Source organism: Musa acuminata, chromosome BXJ2-10 (genome assembly GCF_036884655.1).
Source record: "Musa acuminata AAA Group cultivar baxijiao chromosome BXJ2-10, Cavendish_Baxijiao_AAA, whole genome shotgun sequence".
NCBI classification, from domain to species: domain Eukaryota; kingdom Viridiplantae; phylum Streptophyta; class Magnoliopsida; order Zingiberales; family Musaceae; genus Musa; species Musa acuminata.
Genome location: NC_088347.1, coordinates 24625683 through 24641245, shown reverse-complemented (window position 1 = coordinate 24641245; position 15563 = coordinate 24625683). Strand labels below are relative to the sequence as shown.

The 15563-nt window shown below is 42.6% G+C and overlaps 4 protein-coding genes across 8 annotated transcripts; 1 reads left to right on the top strand and 3 right to left on the bottom strand.

Moving 5' to 3' along the window:
• The first annotated feature begins 205 nt into the window (after window positions 1–205).
• On the top strand, window positions 206–3578 carry LOC135624604 (probable sodium/metabolite cotransporter BASS2, chloroplastic). Its single transcript, XM_065128399.1, has 7 exons — window positions 206–621; window positions 1469–1609; window positions 2039–2194; window positions 2271–2392; window positions 2484–2618; window positions 2792–2852; window positions 3202–3578. Exons 1-7 carry the CDS (start codon window positions 244–246, stop codon window positions 3370–3372), a joined length of 1164 nt encoding a protein of 387 aa, XP_064984471.1. The 5' UTR covers window positions 206–243; the 3' UTR covers window positions 3373–3578.
• Window positions 3579–4379: 801 nt separating this feature from the next.
• Window positions 4380–6710, bottom strand: LOC135582616 (serine/threonine-protein kinase SAPK7-like). 2 transcript variants are annotated; one of them, XM_065128400.1, is made up of 9 exons: window positions 6361–6710; window positions 6218–6292; window positions 5998–6099; window positions 5835–5903; window positions 5681–5773; window positions 5484–5576; window positions 5128–5232; window positions 4952–5050; window positions 4380–4892 (listed from the first exon to the last, which is right to left on the bottom strand). In XM_065128400.1, exons 1-9 carry the CDS (start codon window positions 6478–6480, stop codon window positions 4530–4532), a joined length of 1119 nt encoding a protein of 372 aa, XP_064984472.1. In that variant the 5' UTR covers window positions 6481–6710; the 3' UTR covers window positions 4380–4529. The 2 variants fall into 2 exon arrangements, with proteins under 2 accessions (XP_064984472.1, XP_009420573.2); XM_009422298.3 differs by having other exon boundaries at window positions 5835–5888; window positions 6361–6703.
• A 1053-nt stretch (window positions 6711–7763) lies between these two features.
• On the bottom strand, window positions 7764–11340 carry LOC104000292 (ubiquitin-fold modifier 1). The gene is made up of 4 exons (XM_009422300.3): window positions 11020–11340; window positions 10837–10934; window positions 10370–10402; window positions 7764–8037 (listed from the first exon to the last, which is right to left on the bottom strand). The coding sequence occupies exons 1-4, from the start codon at window positions 11103–11105 to the stop codon at window positions 7949–7951; spliced, it is 306 nt and encodes a 101-aa protein (XP_009420575.2). The 5' UTR covers window positions 11106–11340; the 3' UTR covers window positions 7764–7948.
• A 343-nt stretch (window positions 11341–11683) lies between these two features.
• On the bottom strand, window positions 11684–14731 carry LOC135582612 (glycine-rich protein 2-like). 4 transcript variants are annotated; one of them, XM_065128402.1, is made up of 2 exons: window positions 13886–14731; window positions 11684–12476 (listed from the first exon to the last, which is right to left on the bottom strand). In XM_065128402.1, exon 1 carries the CDS (start codon window positions 14608–14610, stop codon window positions 13957–13959), a length of 654 nt encoding a protein of 217 aa, XP_064984474.1. In that variant the 5' UTR covers window positions 14611–14731; the 3' UTR covers window positions 11684–12476; window positions 13886–13956. The 4 variants fall into 4 exon arrangements, with proteins under 4 accessions (XP_064984474.1, XP_064984475.1, XP_064984477.1 ...); XM_065128403.1 differs by having other exon boundaries at window positions 11684–11959; XM_065128405.1 differs by having other exon boundaries at window positions 11684–11955.
• Between the last annotated feature and the right edge of the window lie 832 nt (window positions 14732–15563).

Below are 15563 nucleotides of genomic sequence, written 5' to 3'. Positions count from 1 at the left end.
TCCATTCCTCGGATCGGGTTGAGGATAGATGGTACCCGGATCCGATAACGCCCGACACTATCTCCAAGGCGCCCGGGGACTACAAAAGCCCCACGTGCATCAAATGTCTATTCCTCGGATCGGGTTGAGGATAGATGGTACCCGGATCCGATAACGCCCGACACTATCTCCAAGGCGCCCGGGGACTACAAAAGCCCCACGTGTCGGCTCCTCTGCTGCTTCCCAGTGCCCCCGTCACCTCCAATGTCTATCGTCTGCTTCCGGTCGTTGGTCTTCCTCCATCAATCCCGCCCCAATCTGCTCCTCCACCGAGCTCCTCCAAGGTGCGGTTTTTATCGACGCCCGACGCGCTCCACTGTCAGAGCCCTCTCCGGCATCCCGGACCAAGCCGACCCGAGGTCTCGCAGATGGAAGAAGGTTCTCACCACCGCTGCCAGCCTCTACCCTCTCTATGTGACCATCGGAGGGACCGTCGCCTGCGTGAATCCGTCGGCTTTCTCTTGGTTCGTGAAGCGTGGGCCGGCCTCTTATAGCTTCTCTTTGGGTTTTATCATGCTGGCTACGGGTCTCACTCTGGAACTGAAGGACCTGTTCGCACTCTTCCGGGAAAGGCCTTTCTCTGTGAGTTATTACAAAGGAATAATTGGACGAACCGTAAAATATTCAAACTCTTTTGACTTCTAGGTTCCTTTTTTTTGGAATTCAGGATGTCTAATTTGAAAAGATTTATTCTTCATCTGTGTTAGGGAATTTCTCGAATGCTTATCTTTAAATTGGATCCTGATGGATCTCTTAAGTTGACTCACGGTGTCATTCCAGAGCTTATGTTTTGGTTGAGAGTCACAACTGTGTATAAATTCAGACAAGTAAAGTATGTAATGATGTGATGTGTTCGTTTTAGTTGGTCCCGGCGATACATCAGAGGATTACTACTTGCAATATGGTTTGGAGTTTGACAATTTTGTGAGTAGTCCAAAGTCAAACCTATTATCGATCCAAGTATCACATCACCATATCAACGAATTGGTCATGTTCAAGAGTACTTGGCAAGAAAATTCAAGAAAAATGATATTGTAGGAATGCATATTAATGTTTGGAAGAGGACAAGCAGCTACTGCTGAAGTCTGACAATATCGTCTTTCAACCGTCTGAGAGATATTAAAATTGCTGCCGGATTTCTAGTTAGCCTCAAAATGTGAATTCTGAGTAAAAATGTTGTTTGGTCTTCTTTGTGTAGTTGGATGGTGACTGCTTGTTTGTTAATCTGGAAAAGAAATGACTTGAAGAACTTCTCTTCTGTGGGCTATGTAGTTGCTGATATAGGAGAATAAATCCTGCTAAGATCTTCGGAATCTGCTTGGCTTAATATGGATTTTATCTGATTGCTCACCACCTTTTTTCTGCACTCATGGATAAGACATCCCTTTAAATGTTTTCTTACTGTTTTCTCTTCTGTTTGTGTTTGTAGATACTGTTGGGTTTTGTTGCTCAATACACAATTATGCCAGCTTTTGGAGTTATACTGAGCAAAGCAGTCGGTCTTCCACCATCTCTTTCGGTAGGTCTAATTCTGCTCGCCTGTTGTCCTGCGGGAACTGCATCCAATGTGGTAAGTCATTTCATTTCTGGACGAGATCAATGAAATGCTCTTACCTAGAGTTACTTTCTGATTCTTCACTTAAAACTGTTGTCATATTTCTCATGATCCAGTAACAAAACTATCATAATACCAAAAGCATTCTTGCTCTTTTTATGCGAGAAGAAGATTCATGAACTCAAGACTGCTAACTTCTTTATCCTCTCTTCTTTCACTATCATCATATATTTCAATGCTGATGCCCCATGTGTATGATCTTTCCTATAATCCAAGTTTTTTTTATTCCCTTAAATATTGCTATAAAGTAATTCTGATGTAGATGGGTTGCATAAAATTAGGAAATTATGCATTTCAGGAAAAAAAATATATCACCTGATGAGAAGTCCCAGGTTTTAAAAATTCTCCTGTTCTTTAATATCCTTCTTTCAAATAGTGTTGCAGGTGACATTAATTGCTAGAGGAGATGTGCCATTAGCCATCGTGATGACTGTATGCACCACCCTTGCTGCAGTACTTCTTACTCCTCTTTTAACCAAAATTCTTGCTGGAACTTTTGTGTCTGTGGATGCCATTAGACTGTCCATCAGTACTCTCCAGGTAAAATTCAAACAGTTCATCGATCTCTTTTTGTTACTTTTTCCTTCGTCAGGAATAATGTGTTTTTTGCTTTTAGGTAGTTGTTGCTCCGGTTCTGTTGGGATCTTATTTGCAAAGTGCATTTCCAGCTATCGTGAAAGCCATCATCCCATTTGCTCCCCTTCTTGCTGTATTAGCTTCTTCGCTTCTCTCAAGCAGGTCTGGGATGAGAAAATTTGCTTAGTTGCCTATTTCTTGTTTCTTTTCTATCTGCATGTTGTCCTTCACACAAGTTTCTCGGATGTTGCAGTGTGTTCTCGGAAAATGTTGTGCGATTTAGAACATCAACTCTGAATGGTTCTGGTGGTTCTGACATAATTTCTGGAGATATGGGTGTTGTGATACTTGCAGTGTTTTTATTACATTTTGCAGGCTTTTTGTTGGGGTATGGATTTTCCCTCAAGCTTATTATGCATCAGAAAATTTTTATCATCAAGCAGGAGATGTATTTTCTTATTTATTTATTTATTTATTCAACCAGTTGAAAAGATAATTTCTTAAACATAGTAAAGACGATTAGAATCCTTTCTGATAGTATGTGGATGCTTTTTTGTATAGATACCTGTCAGCAGCTATGTGTGGCATGGGAGAAAAACAGCGACGAGCAATCTCAATCGAGGTATCTGTTCATCTGACAACAGAACATTCACCTAGTCAATTTCTAATCTCTAGCTTCCGAACATTTAGTGTAAATAAAGCTTTTCACTTTGTAGATTAAGTTAATATGAACCTTTTAAAGGCACTCAAGTCCAACTTGTAGATTTTTAGTTGGAACTATTCATGCATGTTTACCATTCTTGCCAACTTTTGTTACTAGATGAGCTCTTTTCTTGTAAGTGCATACAATCGAAGAGTTATCACTAGTGTTGTTACTATTCTACCATCCTATCATCCTTCATGCAAATAGGCACATAAAGATGACAGTTACAAACTTTCTTAGAATATTTTGGTTCCTTTTTCACACGCAGGTCGGTATGCAAAACTGTTCGTTGGGTGTTGTCTTAGCGACTTCGCACTTTTCCTCCCCGCTGGTCGCCTTGCCGCCTGCGCTATCGGCTATTATCATGAACATCATGGGTAGCTCCCTCGGTGCCGTATGGCGATACTGGCTCCCTTTTGATGCTGATACCGAGGATTGACACAAAAATGAAGACAATGTTGTTATCGAGTTTCGTAATGTTGGAACTTTATTTCATTAAAATGCTTCTGGTCCAGTGAGGACAGTCTCAAGTCTCAGTCAATTATCTTCATTGTATATTTGTTCTAAAGAAAATATGGGTGTTGTGTGTATATGAAGAATTAAATTACCATAGAGGAAAATTGTTTGGTTCACAGAGTTCCTTCATTTGCGAGGATTGTTATTGTATGTATATTTGCTGTTTGCTTATTGCGACAATTGTATCCTCGGACGGGGAAACCGCGATTGTCGGTGCCTACTCCGACAAGCTTCTCAATTTCTTTGGAGGACAATGGCTTGGTTCCGGTTGTTGAGCCTAAGATGTTGCTTGATGGAAGCCATGGAATCGAAAGGACCTTCGAGGTGGTACAGAAAGTGTGGGCTGAGGTCTTCTTCCACCTGGCTGAGAACAATGTCATGTTCGAGGGTATCCTCCTCTCACCCCTGTCGCTGAATGCACAGACAAAGCCACACCGGAACAGGTTGCCGAGTACACCTTGAAGCTCCTGGACAGAAGAATCCCACCTGCTGCTCCTGGCATCATGCTACAGCACTAAACCATCATCATATCTTTGCATTAGATTCCCTAACACAGGTGATGATGATCGATGCTCTTGCATGCACTCTTGAACAGTTCCTCTCCGGTGGGCGGTTTGAAGTGGAGGCAACCTCGAACTTGAATGCACATGAACCAGAGCCCCAACCCATGGCATGTCTCCTCCTACGCCTGAGCTCTGCAGAACACATGCCTGAAGCCGTAGGGAGGAAGGCCGGAGAAGGAAAAGGCTGCCCAAGATGCTCTCCTCGTCCGTGCCAAGGCCGACTCCCTCGCTCAGCGCCGAAATTAGACAGGAGTAGGCGAATCGGCGGAAGCTAAAGAAGGGATGTCCGTCAAGAACTACAGGTACTGAGAACCGAGCAACGCCATTAATTTTGATTCCTGCTGTGTTCAAGGTAGAAGATGATCGCTGTGGTCAAGCATTCCAAAGCATCAGACAACATTTGGTATTAAGACTACCATACATTGATCGATTTCATCTGTTGCAAACATATCAACATTCATCGATATAAACAGTACAATAAGATTAATTAGGAGCATATAAGACAACGAAGATTCTCTCATTGATCCAAACATATCATTGGAAATTCTCCACTGGCATGCACTTCCTTGACCCTCATATCATACTCATACTCATCATCATCTTCTTCTTCTTCTTCCTCTTCGGTCTCCCTTTTCTCTTGCTTGCCCTCCTCCTGCTCATCTTCCTTGGTCCAACCCGAGCCTGCCGTCAATGGTGTTGACGCCGCCGGCGGGATCCTTGCCTCCTCAACAATCTTCATTATCTCCTCCTCGCTTTGAAGAGAGTAGGCAAGTCCGCTGGCATCCCTCTTGTAGTACATTGCTTGTGCTACCTCTGTTAGTCCCCTGGGCAAGTTCTTCAAGAACCAAGGGTGGTTCCTTATCTCCCTCACAGTAATCCTCTGCACAAAGACCAACTCAGTGATCTGAGATGCCACTGGAACTTGTACTCAGGATTTACCTTTGATGGGTCAGCAACAAAGATCCTGGAGATCAGTTGTCTGCAATCCTGGGAAATATGAACGTACTCGGGTATTCTGTACTGCACTGAAACTATCCTCTGCAATCGAAGAAGACAGTCCAACTGAGACAAGTAGAATGATGACAGGAATGAGATGATGGAGATGAAGCTAATACCGCCATGGTCTTCCTAAAATTCTTGGGGTCGTCCGGTTCTTCAAATGGGTACGCTCCCACCAGCATCACATACAATGTTACTCCACATGACCACACATCAGCCATCTGCACCGACCGGCAATGATGTCTATCTGCTTTGCCAATTTACTAGAATCGAAATCATAAGGGAGAATGGAAAGCTATTCATCACAGGAATCCGTATTCTCTGGAAGCCAAGTGTCAGCCAAAAGGGCCCCACACGCCATTCTCCGCCACCGTCGGTCCTCGTCAACGTACTGGTTGCGGCGCAGCACGAGGAGGAAGAAGAGAGGAAGGAACAGAGGAGAGCGATGGATGGATTAAATTACGGAACTGACCTTGCCGTCGTACTCACGCCGGGAGAGCACCTCGGGGGCGATGTATGCCGGCGTACCCACCGTGGACTTGGGGCGAGAGTGGAGCAACGACGACTGCTCTTCCATGCAAGAAACGAATGCAAAAAGGGATCTTCACTCGAAAATTCGAATCGATTTGGCTCTGAGGTGAAGGGGAAGAGGTTTTGAGGATGGATAACCTTGGAGTAACCGAAGTCGCAGATCTTGAGGCGCGGCGCCGGGCTGCCATCGAGCAACGTGTTCTCCAGTTTCAGATCGCGGTGGCAGATTTGCTGAAAACAACCGATTGGTTCAGTAATTTGGGATAAAGATGCGAGTTTGAAGGGAATTTACCATGTAATGGCAGTAGCTGACGCCGGAGATGAGCTGCTGAAAGAAATATCTTGCCTGTAGAAGCGACAGCTGAAAGGGTCAGAGACAGCGATTGATGCGAAATTGCGGAGGAAATCAGAAACATGAGGCCGAAGAAAAAGCAACGGGGGAGGGAACAAGGAACCTCATCTTCGCTGAATCTTCCCGCGTGACAGATGCGCTCGAAGAGCTCTCCGCCGGCGGCGTACTCCATCACGATCGCCAGATGCGTGGGCGTCAGCACGACCTGCAGCTCAAATCACGGTCAGGACAAGCAAAAAAGAACCATTTTTTGGTCGTGAAACAGAGAGATGAAAGGCTAAGCAGAGGCAATTTTAGGGACTTGCTAATGCCGACACATTTACCTCTTTGAATCGGATGATATTGGGATGGCAAAGCGACCGCTGGTTAATGATCTCTCTAGCGACGTTCTCGTTGATCTGCGAGACCCAAAGTGAGACGACATCCACCACCAAAAGCAGGGGATTAAAGAGAAGAAAAACCGGACCTTTTGGCCTCTGGGGATGTACTTCATGGCGACGAGCTCTCCCGTCACCTTGTCCCTCATCAACCGCGCCACGCCGAAGTTGCCCGACCCGATATCCTTCACCAGCTCGTACTTCTCCATTATCTCTCCCGCCAAGGTCAGACCTCAAGAACACGAAAGAGGACGCCTTTTTTCTGGTCGATCGGAGGTGAAAGATCACGAGTTCTTCGAAAGCTCTAAAGAAGAGGATCCAGAAGAGGAGGAGGAAGAAGAAAGCGTGAGGACAAAGGAACGCGGTGCGAGGAATACTTTGGACATATTTATCCCAAAGACTTGCCTTCGACTCATAACAGGGGAAAAGCGAACGACGCGAGAGGGAAGACGGGTGGTAGCAGTACAAAATCGCGGCTGTGCTCGGACAAGACGCGACTCGTCCGCCGCCTTTTTACACGAGCAGAATTAAACGACTCGATTCGCCTACCAAACTTGTGGTTGGACAAAACGATGCGGGACCCATACGTTGGTCCATATCTCATTTCGTAGACCGTTCGATTCGTGGCGTCACGAAATATCTTCCTTGAAAACGAGTGGATAAGACACGTGGAAGCGATGAATCGTTCGTGATGGAGCGATAGTGACGGCGATTGACGAAGGATAGCCCACATGATGGGCTGATTACGCACGGTTGTTAAAGCATCAAGCCACGATTTGTCCGGGCCGACGGGGACCCGATGATCTCGATATTGATTCTTATGCTTGTGGACTGGACTACTATATAATTTAAAGTCTCAGCATGACATCAGAGCACGCTAAAATAAGGCTCTTATTATTAATCGAGGAAAATCAATTAACCCTGATGTAACCCATGGGCTCCACATGGCCAGGTTTGTGTGTGAGAGAGGCCTCACATGGGTCGGAATTTGGGTAACTGAACCCCCCGACTTAGGTCAGCCAAGATGGCCGTACCATTGCCGACAGGTCATGTACATGCATGATCGTACGTGGACGATGTCATGGAAACTATTATTATTATTATTATTTTATATGAAGTAGATATTATTATTATTTCTTCTTCTAAATCACAAAAACCAAAAGAGTAATTGTTGACTTCAGAATGCAAGTTGTGCCTATCGAGTTGATTAATAGGAAGGAGATAAACGTGTGCAGGTGGGTGAAGCTGGCTATTATAAACACTCAATAAATAGAATAATACTATGCAAGATAGGGATAAACGTGGAAAAATATTCTAATGAAAGTGAAAATATGCAGATGTTACCAAAAAGAAGTAATACTTCAATAAAAATAAAAATTATAAAGAGTAGCCATAATGTTGACTAGCAGCACGTTGCAGTAGTAAGGACAAGGAAAGGATTGCTTACCTATGGAGCTCTGACTACTGTTCAAAAATAAATCAATCAAACAGATAAGGTAAAGAGTTATTTTTATTAGGCTCATGTTGCATTTTCTACTCTTACTATAAAATCCAATACATAAATATTGGAAATCGGTCTACGATAGATTTTACAGAGCACCCATGATATAGTTACCACATGATTGATGCCTTTTAACCTCTCGTAGTCGCAGAGGCAGACTCCAAAGTGCTGAAAAATTAGTAGCGGTAACCGTCTGATACGCTCCCTCCAACTCTGTCGCGAGGTATGAGACGCAACTCTGAGCCATGCTTCAGAAACACATTACCTGCATAAAGCATATCGAATAGCAGATGTGTATAATGATCTGATGTCCCAAAATCACATTTCTTGTGTGAATCAGGAAATGCCAATTATGATGACAAGTGACAAGAAAAATCAAGCTTCTGGGAGCAAAAAAGGGGAAAGAACAACTTCAAGCGAGGTTGCAGAACCAAATGGCGATGTGATCCTCTTTGAAGGGTCAGCGAGTGACGCCGGAACAGTTCAACAAATCAAGTAACGGCAACCTTTATATTTAAGAAAAGATCACTTTGAAGTGCCAATTCCTCGGTCTCGATTCCTCACATGCTTAGACTACCAATCAAGTGTCAGTTATTTGTCTGCACACGAGTTGAGCAATTACATTGCCTCAATCCTACACTCTCTAGAACAACGTTCCATATTCCATATACTAAAAGAAATGAACTAATCAGGATGGTATTAAGAAGAGAAAATAAAACTAATGCTGCTTATTTAGCTTTGATCGGTAGCAATGATTTAAAAAGCGTTAGGCGCCAAAAGGCGCCAAGGTCCAAAAACGCCCGAGGCGCTAGGCGCTCGCCCAAGCGCTTGCCCAAGCGAAGTGAAGTGCTAAAATATAAAAATATATAATATAATCAATAAATATAATTATTTAAATAAAAAAAATACTATTAAATTAAGAAAATCGGGTACAAAATCATAATAAATAAATAAATCATAATAGTATTTTTTTAAATAAAAAATATACTATTAAATAAATAAAAACTAATAGTATTAAAATTAAAATAATATATTATTAATCTAATAAATAAAAATACTATTATTAGTATACAGTTAACAGTATACTGTTAACAGTATAGTGAGAAGAGTGTGAGAAGACCGAGGCTGCTGAGGCAACGGCAACGGTAGCAGGCGATAGCCGTAGCTAGAGCGGGAGCGGCGAGCGATAGCGGGAGTAGGAGTGGGAGCTGCGAGCGGCGAGCAACAGCAGCGAGCGGCGATTGTGGCAGCGGCGAGCAGTCGGCAAGCAACGATTGTGGCAGCGGCGAGCAGCGACAGTGGCAACAGCAGCAGAGAGCAGCGACAGCGGAGAAGAAATTTCGGCGGCAAAATCGCGAGCGTTAAGGTTGGGGAAGTCAGGGAAATCGCAAGAGGGAGCCTGATATCGGTGATTTAGTTGGTTCGATTGAACCAACTAAAGCACCGGAGATCAACCAGACTTAAAAATCTGGTTCAGTCGCTTGGTTTAACCTAGGCGCTCGCCAGAAGCACCCGGCGCCTGGGCTCGGGCGAGCGCACAGGTGACGCCTCTTTGAAGCGAGGCGCTCAGGCCTCGCCTCGCCTCACCCAAGCGCCTAGGCGAGCGTCCGAGCGCCTATTGAAATCACTGATCAGTAGAATAATCCTTGCAGGTTCTTTTGAAAGGTCTAGTCATGTGTCCTTCCGCATACAAGTTGCAAACAAATTAACTCTAAATAAAATAATCAGTTCGAACAAATGAACAACTAAAACTCACAAAAGTGTTCATGTACAGGGAAATGACTGTTTATAATATCTCTTCTCAAATCGTCGCTAACCAACTCCAATAATAAAACTGATCTTGTGAACTATGCCATCACAATGAAACTTCAATGGTCTGCCCATTTGATAACTTGTTATTTTTTATAATTTTTTGAAACAAATAAATAAATTTTCCTGCAGACTAAAAGGACAAATTATGAAGGTATATGTAGATTGGCCTTTGTTGTGAATTACTTGAAAGTGTGAACTGAAAACAAGACTAACACAAATTGGCCAAGTAAACAAGTAGTATCAAATATCATATCTTCTGTATGTTCATCTTAGCACAGAGACTATTAAAAGGAGTTGGGTCATTTATTTACTTTTGCAATTTCCACTCTTTGTAGAGAATATTGACCAATTGTCTTGAAGCTCCTCGATAGTTATTTTCTTTGTCCTCCTTATAGTAACTAACATCCATCATCCAACTGACATACTAGTCGAAAGTACAAGTAAAGATCAATGGATCAAATATCATCAAGCTCTCTCCCTTATTTTGGATTGCCATTACAAGACATAGAACTGTGAATCTAATCCACCACTAAGAATCTAATCACTTCTTGCATTCTAAGAATCATTACCTCAAAATACTTCCTAACATTAAAATTATCATTCTTTGACTACAAGTAAAACACTGATATATGGGCAAGCCTGAAGCTGGATTTCAACAAAACACATGAAAAGATAATTTTCAACTGTCATTGGCCAAAGTGAAAGTGTCACAAAAAAATTGCACAACCGTGAAGTAAACATAAGCTATCGACAGATAAGGAAAGGTCAAGATGGTCACAACATACCAGCACTTTGTTGCGGGTTAATTCCCACACCATCTGCAAAGGGGAAAAAGTTCATGAATTTCACGTGCTGCACAGATAAATCCTATGAAAAATGTAGTACAATTATTATTGTCGACATGAAGCTAGAAACTGTGTGGGTTTCATTTACATCTACCAAAGAAAATATTTCCAATCCATTATATTGCAGCGGAAGAAAAAGCTGAACAGAAATTCTCCACAGCTATATTTCATTTTGTTTAGCATCCACAAAAAGAACTCTTTAATGTAGAAATCTACACAAAGCACTTCCACTTAAAGTCTAATTTCGCATTAAGGCCGCAACTGTGCCGAAACTTAATAGACAAATCACTTGGAAAACACGAAAGGGAACCTTCAGATCTAACGATTCTCACACAATCATCAAAGCCTGCCAAAATTCAACCTGTTTCTTCAACCTAGGATTAGAATCACAATCTACAAGAATTTACCATTGGTGATGATGGCGCTGGTCTGAGGAGGGACCTTGAACTCCTCTGCCGCAAACTTAAGCACCGCAGTAAAGGGCGCCGCCTCAGGTACGTTGAAACTGAAATCCGATCGACAGATTAGCGGAGAACAACCTAGGAATCGAAAGAGGGCGACGACACTTGGAAAGCGAAAACGGGGCTTACACTTTGTAGGGTAGCTTCGGATCGGATGTCAGGATCACCTTGAACGAGACCTTCCCACCACCTCCTGCTGCCGTCGCCGCCGCCATCTCTCACGCTGCGATGAAGAATCGCCCCAGAGAGAGAGAGAGAGAGATCGAGAGAGAGAGAGAGAGAGAGAGAGAGAGAACACAATCTGGAACGAGGTCGGGGGACATGAACCACGGATCGCTTTATACGATTGCTCAGAACCGTTATAATATACAGAAAACCGGTATAGTGTTTATATTGAAAATTACATACCGTTATAAGTCATCCGCCTTGAGAAAATTGCATGCATTGGTTTTCCAGTCAATAATATCAACAAAAAAGCAAAAAAAATCATATTTTATATAATCATCTCCAAAATTAGGTTTGAACAATTATAATTTTCAATATAATTAATCTATTTAACCTATTATTGGATTCAAATCCGCACAACCCAAACTCAATAGCACTAAATCTCATCTTTAAGTCATAGTGCCGAATCTCACAAATATTTTATGCCTGATGTGATGCAAAGCAAAGAAATATATAGTTGCGCATGGAATCTTTGTCTCTGTGTACACCCATTATGATGCAGATAGAGGCTGAGGGACTCGAAAGCATAAAGGTTTATCAATGACTTCTTCAAAGAAAGATACTCAACTTTGTCCCCTGTTGCAAATTCCAAACTCTTTAATCAAAAGATGAATTCATCTCAGTAACCATCAAAGTATATTGCATTATCAAAGTAAAAAACACAAGAGAACTTGATTTCTCATCAAGTATTGTGTAGCCATCTTTTTTCCTCTCACAGAGTTTGACCTGTTCTACCAATTGTCCTGATTCCCTTTACCCTTCCTGTTTGATTTCGAGCCGAAGGAAGAAGAGATACCTCGAGCTGAACCGGCAACCAAAGATCCAGTCTTTACCCCATTTCTGTCTTCATTTCATATAAAGGAAGACAATAATGTTGCAGTCAACACCACCAAAATACCAAACAAGAAGTCTTCAATCTTGCAGCTAATAACATATAAAACAGAACAGTTACTTGAAATTTATATAATCCATAAAGAATAAAAATGTATTGAGTAGCCTTTTGAGGTTAAGGCCATATTCTTCAGCATGATCTCTTAACCAAAGCTTCTGCTTGGAAGATGTTCCTTACAGCATAGAAAGGGCAATCCACAGTTTCTCCACTGTATATATAAGCACAAGTTACTGCACACAAATTATTCCCTTCAGCTGGATATGGATCAGAGTAAGTATTTCTTGGCTTCCCCTTTAATCACCAAGGGAAGACAGAGAGGAGAAGCTTATATGTTGATTAAGCTATCAGACTTCATATTCTCTCACCAGTGTTTGTGGGGCAAGTTTCACAGAAGCAACGGCATCGAATAATTTGCCAGTTCATTCTGGAAACATTTATGCTTTAGTTTAATGCTACTTGTCATCATTTCCTGTTGCAATTGGAGCATCACTTTAAATAAGCCACAGGAAAGAAAATATTTAGCCCAACAGTACTTTCAGCAATTTATACTCTGGGCATCCATGAGGCCATGATGCACCAAATCGTATAGTTTGGACAACAAATATGGTTCTGTGTTCACAAGCTGCAGCATAAAGTTTCCTTCCATGACAATAAATTCTCATTAAGTTAAAAATTACTTGATGGATTCTCTAAGGTATGAGTATGACATATGCATGCATGGTTAGTGATCTACATGCATTTTGGCATTTAAGTAGCATCTGAAAGATGCAATTTAACATGAAAACCTTACATTTTTTGTTGTAGGACCAACAATATTCTAGCAAGGAACTGGAGAAGAGAGGTCAGATGGAAAAAGAAGAAAACACATATATAAACAAAATGTTATATTTATAGAAAAGATATCTGACAACAATATGGACCATGCTTCTAAACAAGCACAAAACATGAAGAAAGCTATTATCTGATATATTGGATGGTTCTGTACTATTATCAAAATCTGGATACTCATTTTTTCGATGAAAAATGTAAAAAAGAAATGGAGTTTTCAACAGTCATGGTAATGTTTTTCTGCTAGAGGACAATGCAATTAAAGGCGAATCTAATGCTGTTGTAGAGCCCAAAAGATAAAGAAGTGCTCCAAAATAAGTTGCCTAGTTGATATCTCAGGCTGACAGAAACTCTAATGCATGGTTAAACACAAAAGCAGGAATTCTTGCACAATAGAATAGTAATACTACATTAGCAACAAGTGATTATTGTAGTAGTAGTAGTAGATAGTAAAAGTATGCAGTTTGCAGATACAAAAGTTCTTCATATGACATATAAAGCCCAAATTTATGTTGCTGGGGCTCAGATCTGGAGTGTGAAGTGCAATAAGAATCATACTGTTAGGCATGACATCTAAAGATCTAAAAGAACTTAATAAAGTTATAACTATTTTCAGTGTCACACACTTTCCTTTCTTCTGATTGCTTCCATCCTCATCTCTTCTTTTACTCTCTACTTTTCTTCTCTTTCTTCACATTGCGTGACCGCTTCACCATCTACTGCTAATCCTCCTTTCTCTAAGCAGGCAACAACGGACAACAGTCAGAGCAGGCAAAATTATATGGTAAGCTGCATGCCACTATATGTCAGAACAGGCAATTGCCTGTACCGAGAATCTTTCGACTTGTACACAAAGCAAAACATCACATAAAGTTGGAGATCAATTGGGGAAGCTCGGTTAATAAGAACAATAACTTCATTAATCACATGATTGAAGATACATACGATGTGAATTTATAGTTAAATCAAAACAAGAAATGGACATCATTACGGATCAATATCAGCAAAACTCAAAAAAAAGCTCACCAGAAAAAGAAAGGGAAAACATACCATCAATTAGGAGAACAAGAACCATTCTTTTTCTTATTTTTCCCTTTTTTGTGGGTGCATGAAGCCATCCATCAATTGACGTTGGGGCAATCCCTTGCAAAATGGCCATGCTCTCCACAATTGTAACATCCACCTCCTCCTCCACCAGCAGCAGCACCACCACCACCACCATAACCGCCGTACTTCCCTCCCCCTCCACCGCCTCCTCCACCACTTCCTCCTCCTTGTCTGCAATCCCTAGCTAGATGCCCATTTCTCCCGCAGTTGTAACAAGGCCCAACACCACCACCACCACCACCACCATATCCGCCACCACCGGCCCCACCATAACCACCGCCGCCGCCGCCGCCACCGCCCATCCTTCCACCTCTTCCACCACTCCTCCACCCTCTCCCATACCCACTACCCCCATAGCCACCTCCATACCCATACCCGCCGCCCCCGGCCCTACCCCTGCCGCCGGAACCACCCCTTCCGCCGCCGCCGAGGAAGATGGCCGCCCCATTGGGCCCGGTGACGTCCACGGCCTTGCTCCGGCCGTCATCGGCCTGATCCACGGAGAACTCGACGGCGTCACCCTCCGACAACGCCCGGAATCCCTCGGCCCGGATGGCGCTCTGGTGGACGAAGAGATCCTCGCCGCCGCCGTCCGGCGCGATGAAGCCAAAGCCCTTGGCGCCGCTGAACCAGATCACCGTCCCCGTCTGCCGCCTTGCATGCGCCATCTCGATCGAGACTCTCCGATCCAACCTCGCTCTCTGTTCTCCCCTCTCCCTCTTCGCTGGTTATTCACACAACGGACGGCTGTGATCGGGCCTTATCCGCGAAGGAAGGAATCACGATAAGATACTTAAGCTGGTGGTGGAGCGAAACAGTCACCTCTTCGCCACTTCCCGTCGCCAACAGTATTAACTGTCGACTTCTCCTTTCATTTTCCTTTTTATTCTTTCTATTTTTAACACTTAAAAAATATAATTAAGAGGACAAAAAAACATACAAAACTACTTTTTTTTTCTTTTTTTGTGGAGAATAAAATGTGACACAATCAATTAAAATTGCCACTGAGCAATTTGGCTGAATGCACTCTAATGCTGTCAGTACATATGGACACTGAGCAACTGGCTCAAAGAATCCCAAAGCTAAGAAGCATTACTTTGAGGAGATCAGGAAGAAGAAGAATTCTGTCACCATTCAAAGATCAATATGGGATATGTTTTTTCTTTCCCTGTGTAAGAAGAATATGTATCTTTCAAGCATTTGGCTTGAGCTGATGGAAGGATAGGATACTGATAGAAGCCAATGCCAACACAAAAGCAGTGGTTCTGCCTTCTCCAATATGGGGGATGAGATCCTTGTTGACAAAAGCTCACACTCGAATTATTCTGTGATGGAATAAGCTTTTGCTGAAAGAAATGCTCTTCATGGTTGGATAGGGAAGTGACAGTGACAAGATTTTGAGATACCAAATGAATGTGTTTGCTGTCAATCTATTTCTGGCACAGAATTGTAGATTTGCAAGATCACAACTGAGTACAGAATGCTCATCTTTGTTGCTATTCTTAGCTATAGAATCAAACTCATACATCAGTTCATCCTAATCCAAAGGCAATGTATCTCTGTAAGAAGATATGTGAAGATTTGCTCAGAGATGCCAGCTGCTGCAGAGGTCCTGGATGAT